The 15,840-nt window shown below is 38.6% G+C and overlaps 1 protein-coding gene and 1 long non-coding RNA gene across 2 annotated transcripts; both read right to left on the bottom strand.

The window, feature by feature from the left end:
• Window positions 1-4,099: 4,099 nt before the first annotated feature.
• Window positions 4,100-8,177, bottom strand: LOC136690662 (uncharacterized). The gene is made up of 3 exons (XR_010801743.1): window positions 8,069-8,177; window positions 7,165-7,272; window positions 4,100-5,232 (listed from the first exon to the last, which is right to left on the bottom strand). It is a non-coding gene; the product is annotated as an uncharacterized lncRNA (long non-coding RNA).
• Window positions 8,178-9,051: 874 nt separating this feature from the next.
• Window positions 9,052-13,494, bottom strand: LOC136691480 (caveolin-2-like). Its single transcript, XM_066664038.1, has 3 exons — window positions 13,297-13,494; window positions 11,066-11,253; window positions 9,052-9,770 (listed from the first exon to the last, which is right to left on the bottom strand). Exons 1-3 carry the CDS (start codon window positions 13,492-13,494, stop codon window positions 9,620-9,622), a joined length of 537 nt encoding a protein of 178 aa, XP_066520135.1. The 3' UTR covers window positions 9,052-9,619.
• Between the last annotated feature and the right edge of the window lie 2,346 nt (window positions 13,495-15,840).

Below are 15,840 nucleotides of genomic sequence, written 5' to 3'. Positions count from 1 at the left end.
GACTGGAGTTTTGGCTGGAAAGGGACTGGATTGGAGAGGTGAGGAAGGGTCTGAAAGTTGTGGATCAGTGAGCAACAGCCAGGGAGTGAGCAGCTAAACCTGAAGAGAACTCTACTGCAGTTGCCTCTGAAGCTCTGGGCGCTGATGTGACGACACGTCTGGAATGTTAGAGGACAGCTGCACCAGCCTGGCCTGCTCTCTAAAGTGGGTCCCTGTCCCCCTACACTTACTCACTCTCTCTCTTCCTACACATCCCATACACACTATATCGTGCATGGAGAAGAGTCCAGGGCCTGTGTTAGATTTCACAGCTAACTGAGGGGTCAGCCAGGCAGGTATCACACACTGGCATGAATTTCCACCAGGGAGTGACACTCAAGTAATTGAACTGGTGGGTTGGAAACTACTAATTATTTGTGTACTTTTGTAAAATCATATAATCTATTAATTGTAGTAGATCCCTTATATTTCACAGACACAGTTTGGGGTTTTAGATTTCCATTCTTAATGCAGTTACCTCATAACTAACCTGTGTTTAGATATGAAAAAAGTGATTCATCAAAGGGGTTCATTAAAGAGGTACTAAGTTAGCACTATGCCTATGAAACACTATCTCACATCGCTGCTATCATTAAAATGTTATATCTTGATTGCCAGCTGCTTCTTAGATAGTATGAATCATGTGCAGCACTGCCTTGTGGTGGTGTTAGCATGTGTTTTGTTGGTGGATCAGACACAGCAGTGCTACTAGAGTTTTTAAAGCCCTCAGTGTCTTTGCTGGACTGGGAATAGTCCACCAGCCAACAGTGTTGTGTGTCCACTGATCAAGGATTAGAGGACAACATCTTTAAGGTGGACAAATGAGGTAGGTGTGGACAGTGAGTGGACAAAGTGTTTTAAATCTTGAGCAGCACTGCTGTATCTGATCCACTTATACTGGCGCAGCACACATTAACACATCACAGCAGCGCTGACAATGATCCACCACTCAAATCATCAGCTGTAAATGAAGCTATGGTCACCATGCCAAATAATAAGCAAAGGGTAGTGAGCAGTGGAACTGCGTTCTCTAGAGTGATGAAGCACTTTATATGCACTCAGTCTAAGTTGGAGTAATGTCTGTGATCTTAAACAAATTATACATTAGTATAAAACACCCAGTTAATAACATTGAGTTTTTAATCATGAAAATGTTATATTATTGGTATATGGATTAAAATGTTTTTTATTCATAATTGTAGATAAGTATCAGTAGACAGTCATTCACCACAGACAGAAAAGTTTTGAATGGCACACAGAAGAATTTTCATCTGATCCTGCATTAGGTTATGCCTAGGGACACTCTGGCTATGGCTATCATATGACAAATTTAAAACATGTCTGTATCTGCATGGGAAAGCTTTCTAACTGACCTCACATTCAGAAATAGGCTAATGAAATCTCTCATGTGCTGGTTGTCATCATGTGTGAAAATCACAATCTCAAAAAGAATACTACAGTTCAGGAAGCAGAGACCTTGTTGGCACTAGTGTTCAGAAGCTCCACTTTAGGACTGAAATAGGCAACAAGACACCTTCAAAACTAAAATATATAAATTCTATTTAACATTACATACAATATCTCATCTCCTGTGACTGTCTTTGCATGTTAGAAACTCATGTCCAGAAGAATACCCTAGCCGAGTCCTTAATTGTCTCACAATTTTCTGGTTGGTGTAGTTGGTCACATTACTGCACTCCACTTATCAACAGAGGTGGGCAGTTAATTTCCAGAATGTAAAATCCCTGCCGCGCCCCAGGATTACATTCCAACTCCCTGAACACCTCTAATGATGGTTTCAGCCCACTGAAAAAGCTAGACAGTAGGAACAAATTTCTGGCAAGGTTTATCACAACCTTTCTGAACATAAACAAACCAGAGAGAACATTGCATTCCCACAATCGTAGACCTTCCCTTTAAAAGTTAAGTGCATGCATTGTGGACACACTTTAGAAACAAGCTCTAAAATTACTGTCACATTAACTTATATTAGAGTAAAGAAAATGTTTTGCCTGCTCATTTAATGTTGCCATTTTTTAGTTGTTTTTTTTGACAGCATTAATATGCAACTACATTCCTTATGTAAACACTAATCTCTACCACAGACATACCAATCATTATGTGCTCACTAAAAAATGAAGTGCAAGTTCTGACTAACTGTTGGTAGAGTCTCTTCTCAGTGGAAGACTCAAGTAATTCCACACGTCATTCATTCTCATGAAAAGTGCACTTGACATTTAACAGAATGAAATGCCATTTCACGGATGTACACTGAATGCTGTAATCAAACCCTCTTGATTTACTGTTGGCTTTTACTGAAACCTACAGTGATGTTACATAAAATGATTCCTGTGACACCTACATGAGGAATCAAATCTTTATTCTTTTGTTAAATGTCATGAAACTGATACTGGTTTGAGCTCTATTCTATCTCTGGCCTTGCTGTTTATTAGCCATTTCATGAAGACTTTCATTTGATTCCATAATATTTCTACTAATCAGGATTACGTATAACTCAAATTTAAAAGGTATGTTGTTTTGTTTTTTAATATTAGAAATACAAGAATTTCCATAGAAATAACCAAGGAACTTTAGTCTCACTAAATACATGTTGGAAAATTCTTAACACGTTCAGTTGTTTTGTCTTTTTCAACTGTTTCCATATCCATACTATACTGCCAAACAACTGTAAACATATTTCTTCTGAAATGTTCTTTAAATGGTTTCAATAGAGTTTGCCCCTATTTGGCTGCAGGAAGTTTTCACTCTTCTGGGAAGACTGTACACTAGACAGTGGAACACTGCTGTGTGGAATCAGCTATATACACATTAGTGTTGTGCAAGTCTAGTTCTAGGTCATAAACCCCACTTCAACATCCAAAACCTATTGGACGGTGCTAAAGTTCATCACTCCAGAGACTGTACATCCACTACACAACAGCACAGTGCCGGGGGTTTTATATCTCTTTACTGAATTCGTGGCACTGGATGCATCATAAAATACTGGAAATATGTGCAAAGAAGAGGGGGCTACAAACTTGTAAACATGTTGTATCTATTTTAAGATGCAGGGATTTAGACTTACAAGCTTCACAGCAGATAATGGGAACCTACATTTTATAATACTTCCTTTATAAACATTACTGAAACAGTACTGCCTAATTTACAGCAAAAAACTTTCCAAATGCACTAAAGAAGCTTGTAAAACTCAATACTCTGCTCTAAAAAAAAGCTGCAGACTTCTCTGAGCTTAGCTTAGCACACAGCCATTGCTGCTGTAAGTCACAATGTTTATGGAAATCCTCTGGAGATTTAAGTACATTCTGGTAATGAGCCATAAAAGTAGTAATAACAACAGTGAGTAATAAAAAGCACTGGTATTTGAAGTTCTGCTTGGCTATGAATAACTTCTAGGAAACTGCCAAATTTACTGCATACAAATTTACAACCATTTCATTCAGTTCCATTCCATTCCATCTCATCCTATTCCATTTGGCAACTTTCACAGCATATTAATATGGACTTCACTGCACACAGCTAGTGAGTGATTATCACTAGGCCGATATTTATGCCTCCGTCTTTCTTCACTAGCACCAAAAGTGAAGGAAGTAGAGGATGAATATTTGAGGTGCATGCCCTCTGCTGCTTGTCTAATTACAGAAATATTCTCAGTGTTCTGTGAGCTAGGGTGGGGTCTGAGTCCCTGCGGAAAGAGCTACAAAAATACCCCTAACACAGTGGCAACTCAGACATGCCCAGGTCCACAGTATACAGCAAACAGAGGAAAGTCTTTACAGCATAACTGACTTCTGGAGACAGAATTAAACAAGATGCCTTAATGGAGGCAATGTTAGGATATTTCTGGTATTTATCACAGTACAAACATAAAACAAATGTTAAAGGTTTATTTTTGTATAAATGCAACAGTTTCAAACATTAAGTAAAACAAATCTGTAAAAATCAGTTTTTTTTTTTGTAAGCAACAGCAACTTACCAAAACTCCAATTCACTATAACAGAAAAAATTAAATCTACCACAGACCTGAAGTGCAGAAAAAGTAGTGTATGAATATAAACTGACAGTGTATACAATTATACAAAAAATACCATTAAAGGTTCACTGTAAATAACAAAATAGACTGCCTTCAAATCAGGCATGTGCAAAACATTTGCTTTCAATTCTGAAATGCTGCCAATTAAAGGCAGAAAGTAGTTATCCAGGTGGCTTTCCGTGCACTAACATCACAGTCTCAGATTCTTTGTCAAGAACACAAGCATATTCACTGTAGCTGGCTTCAGTGCTGACATTTGGCATGTCACAATATTGCCTCCTGTGCTAAAACACCTTTAAGACATTGCACTGGTAGCTGACCTGAGGAAAGTTTCTCTCATGCAGTTTCCACCAGGCAAGAGGATCACCCTCACTTTCCACTGGAGAAAACTGCAAGTAGCTGCTTTGCTCTGCCTCGATTGCCTCTTTGTCAGATTGCCCTCCTTTGTCAGGTACTGCCCTCTTGAAAAAGCTTCTAAGAGTCTTCTTCACCACCTTCTGCTGATCCTGAAGCTTGTAAAGGTGTTTCAGATGCAGAGGTGACACTCTGTTCTGACAGGAAATATTCCATATGTTGAACTGCTAGGGTGTTCATATCCTGGATCTCTTCTGGGCTCATGTACTGAGTGTGGAAGCGTGGGTCAAGTATCATTGCCAGTCTCATCAGTTCCTCAACCTCAGGGTCTTCATACTTGCTGCAGTATGTTTTACATTCCAGACTTTTTTTATAGTCATGGTGAGGTCTGTGTCATTCTCTTTCACTTGTAGAATGTCACTGTTAAGCAACTGAACTACAGGCTTCAAGCATGAAACTGTAACGTAGTCCTCAGCAGACAGTGCATCTGTAAATGCAACAGACTCAAGAACCTCCATGTCTCACCATGTCAGTACTAGGTGCCTTGATGACCTGTCAGCAGCTAAGACATGAACGATGGCATTTTCTTGTTCCAGCAGCCACTGCATCATCTTTTGCCTAGAAGTCCATCTTGTGGGAGTTTCTGTTATAAGTTTGTGTTGAGGTAGGCCCATGTCTTTTTGAACATCTTGAGGTGCCCGCTGCCTCCTACAGTTATGAGAAAAAGCACTCAGTCTTTTTACAAACTCCCACTGCTCTTTCAATCCTGGCATCCTTAACACTTCTCTCTGCAGAGCAAGGAAAAAAAATGTAAAAAGATTAAGTGAAATTAAATGACTTCTTAATGAAGTTTCAATAACTATGTACTCAATTTATAGAATTTTTATCTTCTCAAGGACCTCCCTAGTGAAACAAACCTATTTCTATATTTCTATAGTGTGACTTAATGGGTCCATGTTGATTTTAGTGACCATTCAAAATGTTAGGCCATGGTAATTTTAATCTCATAAAAACTTTAATACATAAAAAATTAATTTCCTCTTTTAAATCCTCTATGCAATTTAAGACCAGTATTTTGGTGATGCACAAACTGAGATGTTCTTTTAAACCGACCTTGCAGAATCACCGAAATATTTGACTAAAATAAACGTGTATTTCGTAGGAATCAAAGAAAACTTACCAATGGCAATGACGATGGCCAAAGCATGACAGTCTTATTCAGTTCCGATTGCTTTAATGCTGTTTGCCCCACTGTCTGTTCTCTCACACACACACATTTCTCCTCTTGAGACACCATGACTGAAGGAACTCCCTTAAAACATTTGCTATGTTTTGCCCTGTGTGGTCCTCAGGAAAACAGCTCGTCTTAGGACAGGAGCTGCACAGCTTCATCACTGTTAATGTAGTGCACCGTTAGGCTAAGATACAGCTCTGTAGTTCTGCTTAATCGCATGTCTGTGGTCGACACATAGATGCTTGCACAAGACAATGTCTCTGCTAACTTATCACTGCATTTTTCATACATGTTTGGGAGTGCTTTCTAGTTATGCAGTATAGACAGTCTAGCTTTATAATAAGCTGTGTGAAGCCCTTCTCAACTGTTTGAAATGGCATCATATCTTCAGCCAAACAAAATGTCTTCTGTAATTTATTTCCAGCATTTGCTCTTTCTGTCATATGGTGTACAGCTTTCCAAAAACACAGTGATGCTATACTGAGTCAGTGAGCTCTCCTCTGAGCATTTTTTAATTGCCTCATACCGAACAGGGCGCTTATGCTTCAGGTGGTGAAACAGGTCAGTTGTTTTCTCCCCCTTTGGTGTTACAGACCTCTTGCATATGTGACATATTACCGTGGTTTGTTGTACATCTGATATTTTGTAGTCAAAAAACCTCCAAACATCTGAAGTCGCTCCACTTTTTTGGAACAAACTGCTTTCCTCTATTGCTGCTACTGTACTTGTGTGAATCACGTAATGGACATACAGTAATCCCTCGCTACTTCGTAGTTCATCTTTCGCAGATTCGCTACTACGCAGGTTTTTTCAAGGGGGCTTACGGCTGCTATATCGCCTAAAAATATCATTTTCTTATGGTGTGTAAATTAAAAGTAATTTTTTTTATTATTTACATGTATTAGACTAGGCCTGTAGGTGACAACATATATAATTCACAAGTATTTCTTACGTACAGTGCATGTATTGTTCATGTCCACATCCGAGTGAAATTTACTTACGCTAAATCGCAGCTTAGGAATGACTCTATTAAAGAAACTGGTAGGATATCACATGTAGTTCCAGCTGAAAAACATTACAGAATATTTAATGCAAAGGGTGGGTTGTTAACAGTACAGGGAGGGTTTTAAAAGTCCAAATACTCATTAAATACATGAAAAAAATATCTTTCCTCTACTTTGCGGAAATTTGTTTTTCGCGGGTGGTCTTAGAACGCACCCCCGTGAAAAACGAGGGATCACTGTACACCATTATGTCAATACATTGGAATGTCGCTGTTAACATAATATGGATTTTTTTCGCTTCGCTTTAAATATTATACTGTTATTATCACAAATGATACAATATCAGACACATGCAGTGACAACTGTTTCATCTGTTTCATGAGAGGACTTCTGTAGATGACAGTTATGTTGTGTCTGTGAAAAAGCACTATACCTTGTACTGCAGACCACCTCATCAGAAACAGTCCTGGGGCCTCACTTACCGTGGTCTGTTGGTGAGGTAGTCAATGGTCCACTGGGCGAGGTGTCAACAACCCCTGCTGCCTCCAGCTTCCCCCCTGAACAATCAGGGTTGATTTGTGTTGAAGGCACTAGAGAAGTCAAAGAACAAGACCCTCACCATATTCCAAGGTTCTCAAGCCGTATGAGGGACCAATGCAGCAGGTCAATGACTGTGTCCTCTACACAGATTCAAGTGTAATCATTCTTTGTCTGCATATAGATTTAACCCATTCTTAAACCAGCAGAGCTGCACCACTTCTGCCTTGGGAAGTAGCAGCTTGTCTGCTGAATGTCAATTTTCAAAACATTTTACCACTATAATTAATGTGGCTTTGACAGTTTGCTACGCAGCTTTTGACACGCACCAGTTGTCAAGCTACCTGCCAACTGAGTGATGGCCTTACTGCAAATGAAGGAGCTTGACAGGCTTCATGATTGGACCGCAGGAAACAAAAAGGAGTCTACTCAAAATTTAGATGAATTGTAAGGAGAGATTGCCCTCATTGATGTTTTGTTGTTTTATCCCGGACCATTGTCGGCCTGTTGAGTACCTCTGCTTTAAACTAATACGACTGAAATGGGCAGTCTGGATTAAAAGACAACAGATCCCATAGTCCACAATAGAGGGAAGAAAAATAGTCTCTGCCTAAATGTTTGGTAAAAATGTGCCAATAATTGTTTAATGACACAGTCCACAACCCCAACCCCCATTTTTGAGAACTACCCCAATTTCTTGCTCATATTCAGCACCTATTCAACCATTCTCTACAAACACCAAATCAAACAAATACTGCACTTTCCACACTTTACACACTGCCCGTTTAAACTACTGTATACATGTGACATCACTTCAGATTTAAGCTCTTCAAAAGAAATATCACTTACAGTGTCAGGAGAGGTGCTGCACCGGTCAAGCTCCTAAAACATCGGTAGAGCTTCGTATTCACTCGCTCACCACAGCACAGTAAACATTTACTTCCTGCCAAATAACGCGGTGTTCTGGAGCTCTAGCCGCTCTTCTGGATAGTTTTTGAATTCAAATCATAGGGTGTTTCTTCTTAGAGACCGCGGTCGACTTGGACCAATGAGCGGCCGCTGGCATTGAGCAGCGCCCAGGGTGTCCTATCACACGAGGGAGGCGGGATCAGCTTTGAGCGCTCTGCACTTAACTGGCAGGTCAGATGTGATTGACACTTCTGCAAGCCAGTAGTACCAGTCAACATTAATATAGTCTATCTGCCAACGTCTACACGACATACCAAAAGACTTGTGATTGGTCATTTTGCGTGTCAGTCAAATTACTTCTCCTGCTGTAGTTGGAGGCTCTTGGGCACGAGAAGTGGTGAATGGTACCCGACTCTCCATAAAGAGTCCCTCTATAGAGAGTCAGGCAATGCAAGAAGCAGAGAAGACACCTATTGCTGAAGGAGTTAAAATATATTAGAATATACTTACTTGTTTTATCACAAAAGACAAATAAATTCTTTATGTTTTGTGGCAGACTATTTCAAACTTTGGGCATATAATTACTCATTAAGAAAAGTCTGTGAAACTCCAGAATGCTCTCTTAAGATTTCTCATTCAAAATGATTTCTAGCCAGAAATACAAACACATTATAAACATGAACTCATAACCAGAATATCTTAACTGCTAAATGTTGTATTTTTTGAGTTAGCTTACAGTGGGACAGATTTTCAATCTCACCATCAGATGGTCCTCCTTCAATCTTTTGAAATAAGTGATTCAATTACTATACAGACAAGTACAGTTGATCCAATTTTATTGTTTTGTTAATGTTACACAGAAAAGAAAAAAGATTAATATTCAGCAAATTACACTGAACACATTTTTAAGATACATGTCTCTAATTATATCAGTTGAATCACCGGCTGGAAGTTACAGGGTTATAAATAATGTTAGGATTCTGTTATGGCTGGTAATTGCTAAGCCGGATTTTTCATCAGCAGAGAACAAAATGTTATTAGTATTCAAGCCTATGTCTTTCATTTCATCAAGCACTGAAAGGGAAATCAAAGTTTCATGTCCCTGAGGTATTTATTACCTTTCTTTCATTGTGTATGTGTGTTGTTGTTGTTTTTTGTTTGTTTGTTTGTTTTTTTGCTGACTTGGATTCCCACAGAAAAGATACACTGTGTGATATAATAACACTCCTAAAATAGTTATAACGAGCAGATTATAAAGAAAGAATGGGAAAAAAGTAGATTTAGGTTATATATGGTACAGTGAATAGACTTATGAAACTCTTTGTTTCTTATTGTGTTATTTGGGTTTCTTTTCAACCTGAAGAATCATGGCAGTAAGCTGATATTAAACTGAACAGTATCTCAATTTCTACAGGCTTTTGCCAAGCCTAAAAATCAGGAGTTTTGGAAAGTGTGCAGTAGAAGTGTTGATGAGATTTGTCAGGTGTCCGACTAGTCCTTTGTCCAGCCTATGTTTATTGCTGCGCAGCATCTTCCCACACTGCTGAAGAAGGGAGAGATGGTGAGGTCTAGGATACTGGCCCATATCACCTTCACCCAGTTCATATTTATTAGCAGCAGCTGAACACTGGGCATTATCAGCCTGAGAGAAGAGATCAGACAGAACTTCTTTACCGGACATTATACTCACTTAAAATACATATTTACTGATATGGTGTAGAATTCACTAGGACTGACCAACATTAAATAATTCATTTATTCATTCATTTGTTCATTTATTCATTCATCTTCTGTAACCATTTCATCCTTATTTTGATATGAATTATGCTGACAATTGTTTATTCTGATAAAATGAGCTTTGCTTTACTATTTATATGATCAAACTATGTCACATGATCAGCATTTTGGTTTTGTTTTAACATTAAAGTCCCCTGTGGTGGTGCACCAATAGTGTGTTGGATTGATGTGATGAGGTCAGTGGCTCAAATATCATTGTGGGTATCTCTTTGTAAGTCTCAGCTTTAAGAATTTTAAACTAAAAGTTAGAGAAAAAGGTCTGGCTCCCAAAGGCTACGGCTTTGATCCCTGGGACTAGTAGAATAAATGAGGGCATGGTGAAAGAACAGCACTTTCTCCTCCCTCAACATTCAGAGCTGAAGTCCCTTGGAACAAAAGACTTAAACCCAACCCCTTGGGCACTGAGGTGGCACTTTGTGTGCATGCTAATTGCCACAAGTCACTAGTTAACCGCTATTGTGTTTGTGTGTGCATCTCTGTGTGTGTGTGTTTGTTACTAACAGGGGTGGGTTAATAGCAGAGTTTAAATTACATTGTACTGCTGTGCATTGAAAATGAAAGCATGTTTAATGTTTTTAAAGTTGAGCAAAGCAGCTCTAATGACAGATTATAACTATCGTATAAAGCCTTCATAAATGTGTGTTTAAGTAATTTTTATAGCAAGCTTTTGTAAGAGTCATATTGCCTTATAAAAATTCCCTATGGTGTTTTCATCACTGATTTTTAAAATTCTTGTCCTGTGTAAATATTTAAGCTTCAAATTATCTGTAGGAAACACAGCAACTGTTCATTTACAGTGTCTAAAATGATGATCATAGGTGCTGATAATACGAACAATGAAGCTATAATAGTTAAATCCAGAATATCTAAAAAATGTTTATCATATTTTTAGGGAGATAGTGAAGAAGGCATATTCAAAAGCCTTATACAATAAAAAGATACCTACAAGTTATTTTCAAAATACTGAATACACCTCAGAACACATGTTTGTATCTATTTTAGGAAGTTTAAACCACATCATATTTAAAATTACACATATTATTCATATTCTAAGTGATTCCAAACATTTGGAAGAGTGCAGTTTAGAATGGCTGTGCTTGAGCAACTGTTATGGACCACTCTCAGTGTGGTGTAATTTACCAGATGTGCAGACAGCTGAGGATGGAGAAGAGCAGGCCCAGCAGCAGAGCCACGGGAATGGCCAGCAGCAGAGAGAGCAGCCTGTAAAACCATAGTCTGGACACTTCGAACCCAGCATGACTCCACAGCCATACCTTATCCAAACTGCGCACTGACGCAGGCTCCGCAATCACATCCTCAAAGCCCACCTGAGGTAGGACAGGGATATGAAGAGTTAAAAAACAGAGCATTATCACTTTTATTAGTTCAACAACTACCATCAGCAATACCTACATATGCTTAATATCTAAATGTTTACATAAATGTATGTGTTTGCATATGTGACTTTATATTTATTATGTGCCCTTATACATCTCTTGCTCTTAAATCGACTAATATACTTCTGTTCCTGTTCAATTATACACAGATCAGCCATAACATTATGACTACCTCCTTGTTTCTACACTCATGTCCCATTCCCTCAGCTCCACTGACCATACAGGATTCTACAAGTTTGCAATTCTACAAGTGCAGAATATAGTCCATCTCTTGCGCTGCATATGTTGTTGGCACACTTTCTCCCTGTTCTTCAATGGTCAGGACCTCCACAGATCAGGTATGATTTTGGAGGTTGATAATTCTCAGTGCTACAGTGACACTAACATGGTGGTGGTGTGTTAGTGTGTGTTGTGCTGGTATGAGTGGATCAGACACAGCAGGGCTGCTCGAGTTTTTAAACCCCTCAGTGTCACTGCTGGACTAAGAATAGTCCACCAATCAAAAACATAAATACATCCTGTGTCCACTTATGAAGGACCAGAGGGTGACTTTTTTAGGAAGGCTTTTTATTTTCATTTTGGAAAACATTTAAGTTTATGTGCGGACAAATGTTTCCATATTTAAAATATACTGAATAACATGGGATATAATTATGGAATTTCCACAAAAAGTCCAGGTTTGGCAAGTCATGCATGGAGCAACAAGGCTAGTTATGTGATGCCTTGCTTTTTGCTGCTTATTCCTGGATAATTCAACACACTTGGAGAAGAATACTAAATTCCAAGTTCTGTTGTCAGCTAACCTACGCATACACTGGCTAACACTGTGAGTGGTGAGAGAAAGCTGATTGACTCTCAGTGTCCTTGTTAGAAATTACAGTAACCAGAACAACATACACAAACACACACACACACACACACACACACACACACACACAAATGCACAAGATAATCACCCCCAAAAATGTTCAACCTTTTTTAGAGATTACAGTCATTTACTGTCATGGTTTTACAGTTTTTCAGCATAAAACTTACAGACCTTTTTTACAATGTGAGTTACAGTTGGGCTTCTGTGGTAATTCAAATATTGTTTTTTTCCTCAAACATACCATTTCCTCATAAAAGATACTGAGCTTCTGAATGTTAACAGCAGTTCCTCAGAATCCTTGATGTTGCCTTTAAAACTATACTAAGATGAATTTACTGGAACAGTAGCACTAAAAAAAGCATGTCTCTCATTTTTAAGGGTTCTGTATCCTGTATCCTTCTGTGACTGAACTGTGTAGTAATTATACATTCAGATTTGCATTCCTGCCAGAGAACCAGAATCCCTCTGCTAATGAATGGACATTAACCACTAACCAAAGAGCTTTTTAGGTGTAATGAAGGATTATTAAGCAGTCGTTTGCTTTTGAGACTAATGATAAAAGAGTAAGAGTTTACTGTGTTACATAAACACTGAAGACCTTTAGGGGGGACTCTTGGCTGAAAGTGAATTCTGCTGTTAAATGAGAGGTTAAACCAGGGCAGAGACTTAATTGGACTAAGATTTTATCAGGTTTAAAAGTAGATGTCCTGCGATACTCTTATATAACTGAAGAGGGCAGTATGTGTTTACTTGATCTCAAGGCTTGACAAAAAGGAATAAATAATAATAATAATAGATAAAAAAAATACCAAAGACTCTTTCATATGTATCAAAATTATAGCAGTCAAAACTCAAGACATTGCACGAATAAAGCTGAACTAGTTTGCTTGTGTACTCACTTGTTCCATGTCTTAACCAAATCAGCGCTCTATTGAAAGCCAATAGTTAAAGCATATCATGAATAATAACATACAAAAGTCATAGAAAAAACATAAAAAATAACATATAAACATAAATTGTCACTACTCTTGGTTCTTTTCTGGTTTGTGTGTAATTGTTAAAAATTATATATACCCATATAAATGGCAAGAACATAACAATCCCACCTTAAGGCATTTATTGACTCCTCTGGGGTCTCTGTCTTCGATGTGCCCTTTAATGCCTCGATGAGTGATATCCTCTGTTGTTTGATTCCCTGTGTACTCCTCATTTAGAATCCCAGGAATATTACTGGGAGGACTCCAATGTTGGTCCAGTTCCTCCAGATCTATCCTTATATCCTCTGAAGTGCTGTCCCTGTCCATGTTATGTTACTGCTGGGCTCTGTCTCAGTGTGGTCAGAATCTCAGTGTGATGAAGTCTGGTCTGTACAACAGAAAGAGTTCATCACTGAGGAAGACAGTAAGTCAGTTGCACTAATGTGGGACATAGTGAGAGCATGACAGCACTCCATTTCTCTAGTGTCCCAGCAATTAGACCCACACGCCTCTGTCACCCTCCACTGCAACTGAAACCACATCAGTACACCGGTGAGAACTGCTGGTGGGTAAGCATCAGTTCTTGACCTGCTGTAGTAACCCTGGGAGGGAGTGGATAATTGCTATTAAATATGTGTTCTGGTGATCAGTGAAAGCCAGTCAGCCATGTCTCTGAACGGTGTTGTAGTGTTAGTAGTAATAGTACATATATGACTACTAGTATTACTTATACTACTAGGGGTAGCAGTCATTTTAGATGTACTACATTATGACATACACCCATTAGCCATAACATGAACATCTTGTTCCTACCCTCATTTTTCATTTCATCAACTCCACTTGCCATACTGGGGCAGAGTGTTGCTTTGCCTACATTTAGTATTCTTTCACCCTGTTCTTTTATGGTCAGGACCCCCACATAGCAAGCATTATATGGTTGGAGAATGATTCTCAGCACTGCAGCCAAAATGATGGTGGTGTGTGTTGCACATGTACGAGTGGATCAGACACAGCAGTGCTGCTGGAATTCTGAAACACTATGTTCACTCAATTTTCACTTTGTTAGACACCTACCTTGTTTACCCACCTTATAGATGTAAAGTCAGAGTGACACTGAGGGGTTTAAGACTCCAGCAACACTGCTGTGACTGATCCACTCATACCAGTGTAATAGATTCACACACCAATATCACGTCAGTATCACAACAGATCAGAGAATAAGCCACTAAACTATACTTATTCTGTGGTGGTCTTATGAGGGTGCTGATCGTTGAAGAACAGCTTGAAACTGCGCTAACAAATATGCAGAACAAGAGACGGACTAAAGTCTATAACTATAGAACCACAAAGTACGTTATGGCCTGTGCAGATGATAAAATGGACAATGAGTGCAGTAACAAGGTGGTCACTTTAATGTTTTGGCTGATTGGTGTAAAATTTGATCTCTCGTGATATCTGCCATGACATGTTTATGGCATGGCTATGTAGCAGTGTTGAAGTCCAGTTTTAGGCTTTTGCTCTAGTACTTGCCAGTGGCATTTCCTCAGTTTTAGGGTCAGTGTTATATTTGTAGCTCTATGGCACTCTCTGTTGACCAGACAGCAGACCACCACTGTTCATATTTTCTCAGCCTGAATGACCAAACTAAGTTCTCTTCCTTAAATGCCTGTGTTGTGCTGCTGCCTTGGTGATAAAACATGTTTCAGAAGGTAAACCTACAAATGATCTATGCTTGAATAAAATAAACTACTATAAAGTAGCAATTAATCATTTTCTTGGCAAAAAATGGCAACCAATATTTATATTATTATATACATTTTTTTATTTACAGTGGAACGTCCATGAGATACAGAATCAAATAGCTTTGTATTGCCTCACTGAATTAATTTCTGCTCAACAGCCTCTGGGCACCCTACAGAGCAGTGGTCATCTTTACAATAAATTTTGTACAGAGTTTTACATGTCACATCGCAATCACTACTCAGCTCGCTTGGAACAACAAGTGAGCAGGTACTAAAAAAGTACCCAGTTCTAGACATCAGCTACCAATTTCATTTAACCTAATGGAAAAAAGCAGAGTGAAGGTGAAAAGATTAGTGTAGATACCTTGCAGTATAAAAACACCAGCAGTGTAATAGGAACACTAAAGACTTTTTCGGATTGATCCTTTAACAGTAAATCTGATATTCTTTATCACTGAGATACAGCAGGGGAATATGTTGTAAATGACTCTGCATTTTGCAGGTGTCCTTGCCTGTGCTTTTAACAGAAATGATAAAATGGAGATAAGAAACATGAAGATTGATGCTGTGCATTAAGGAGAAACAGGCTTAACAAAGACTGATCTCTGTTAGATGAGTGATTGCTACTCTGCTTCAAATAACGTGCTGTGTAAAGAAAACTTACCCATATGCAGAACTTTTCTGATCATTATTCAAAAAGATAAGAGACATTGTTTCTGAAGTAGATGACATTTTTACAACATGTAAAAAAAATGCGAAATTGTTTGAGTGCTAATTAAATAAAGACTCATAAACAGGCCTTCTTATAAGAGCAATTTTGTCTCTGTTGATTCATCTTCATGTTAATAAAGCACCATTACACTGACACCTCATTGGCTGGATATATCTGAGATACATAGCCTAATGGTTATTGACGTGGTCTTGGAGCCCT

The sequence above is a fragment of the Hoplias malabaricus genome, chromosome 3 (assembly GCF_029633855.1).
Source record: "Hoplias malabaricus isolate fHopMal1 chromosome 3, fHopMal1.hap1, whole genome shotgun sequence".
NCBI classification, from domain to species: domain Eukaryota; kingdom Metazoa; phylum Chordata; class Actinopteri; order Characiformes; family Erythrinidae; genus Hoplias; species Hoplias malabaricus.
The sequence above is the reverse complement of the archived record's forward strand: the minus strand, read 5'-3'. Positions and strand labels throughout refer to the sequence as shown.

What these genes read in the sequence shown, in the direction of transcription:
- LOC136691480 (XM_066664038.1), bottom strand. Translation starts at nt 13,494, where the DNA reads ATGGACAGGGACAGCACTTCAGAGGATATAAGGATAGATCTGGAGGAA. An exon ending in GAGTCAATAAATGCCTTAAG is followed by an intron (nt 11,254 to 13,296) that starts GTGGGATTGTTA and finishes GTCCTACCTCAG; the next exon opens with GTGGGCTTTGAGGATGTGAT. An exon ending in CTCAGCTGTCTGCACATCTG is followed by an intron (nt 9,771 to 11,065) that starts GTAAATTACACC and finishes CTCTTCTCTCAG; the next exon opens with GCTGATAATGCCCAGTGTTC.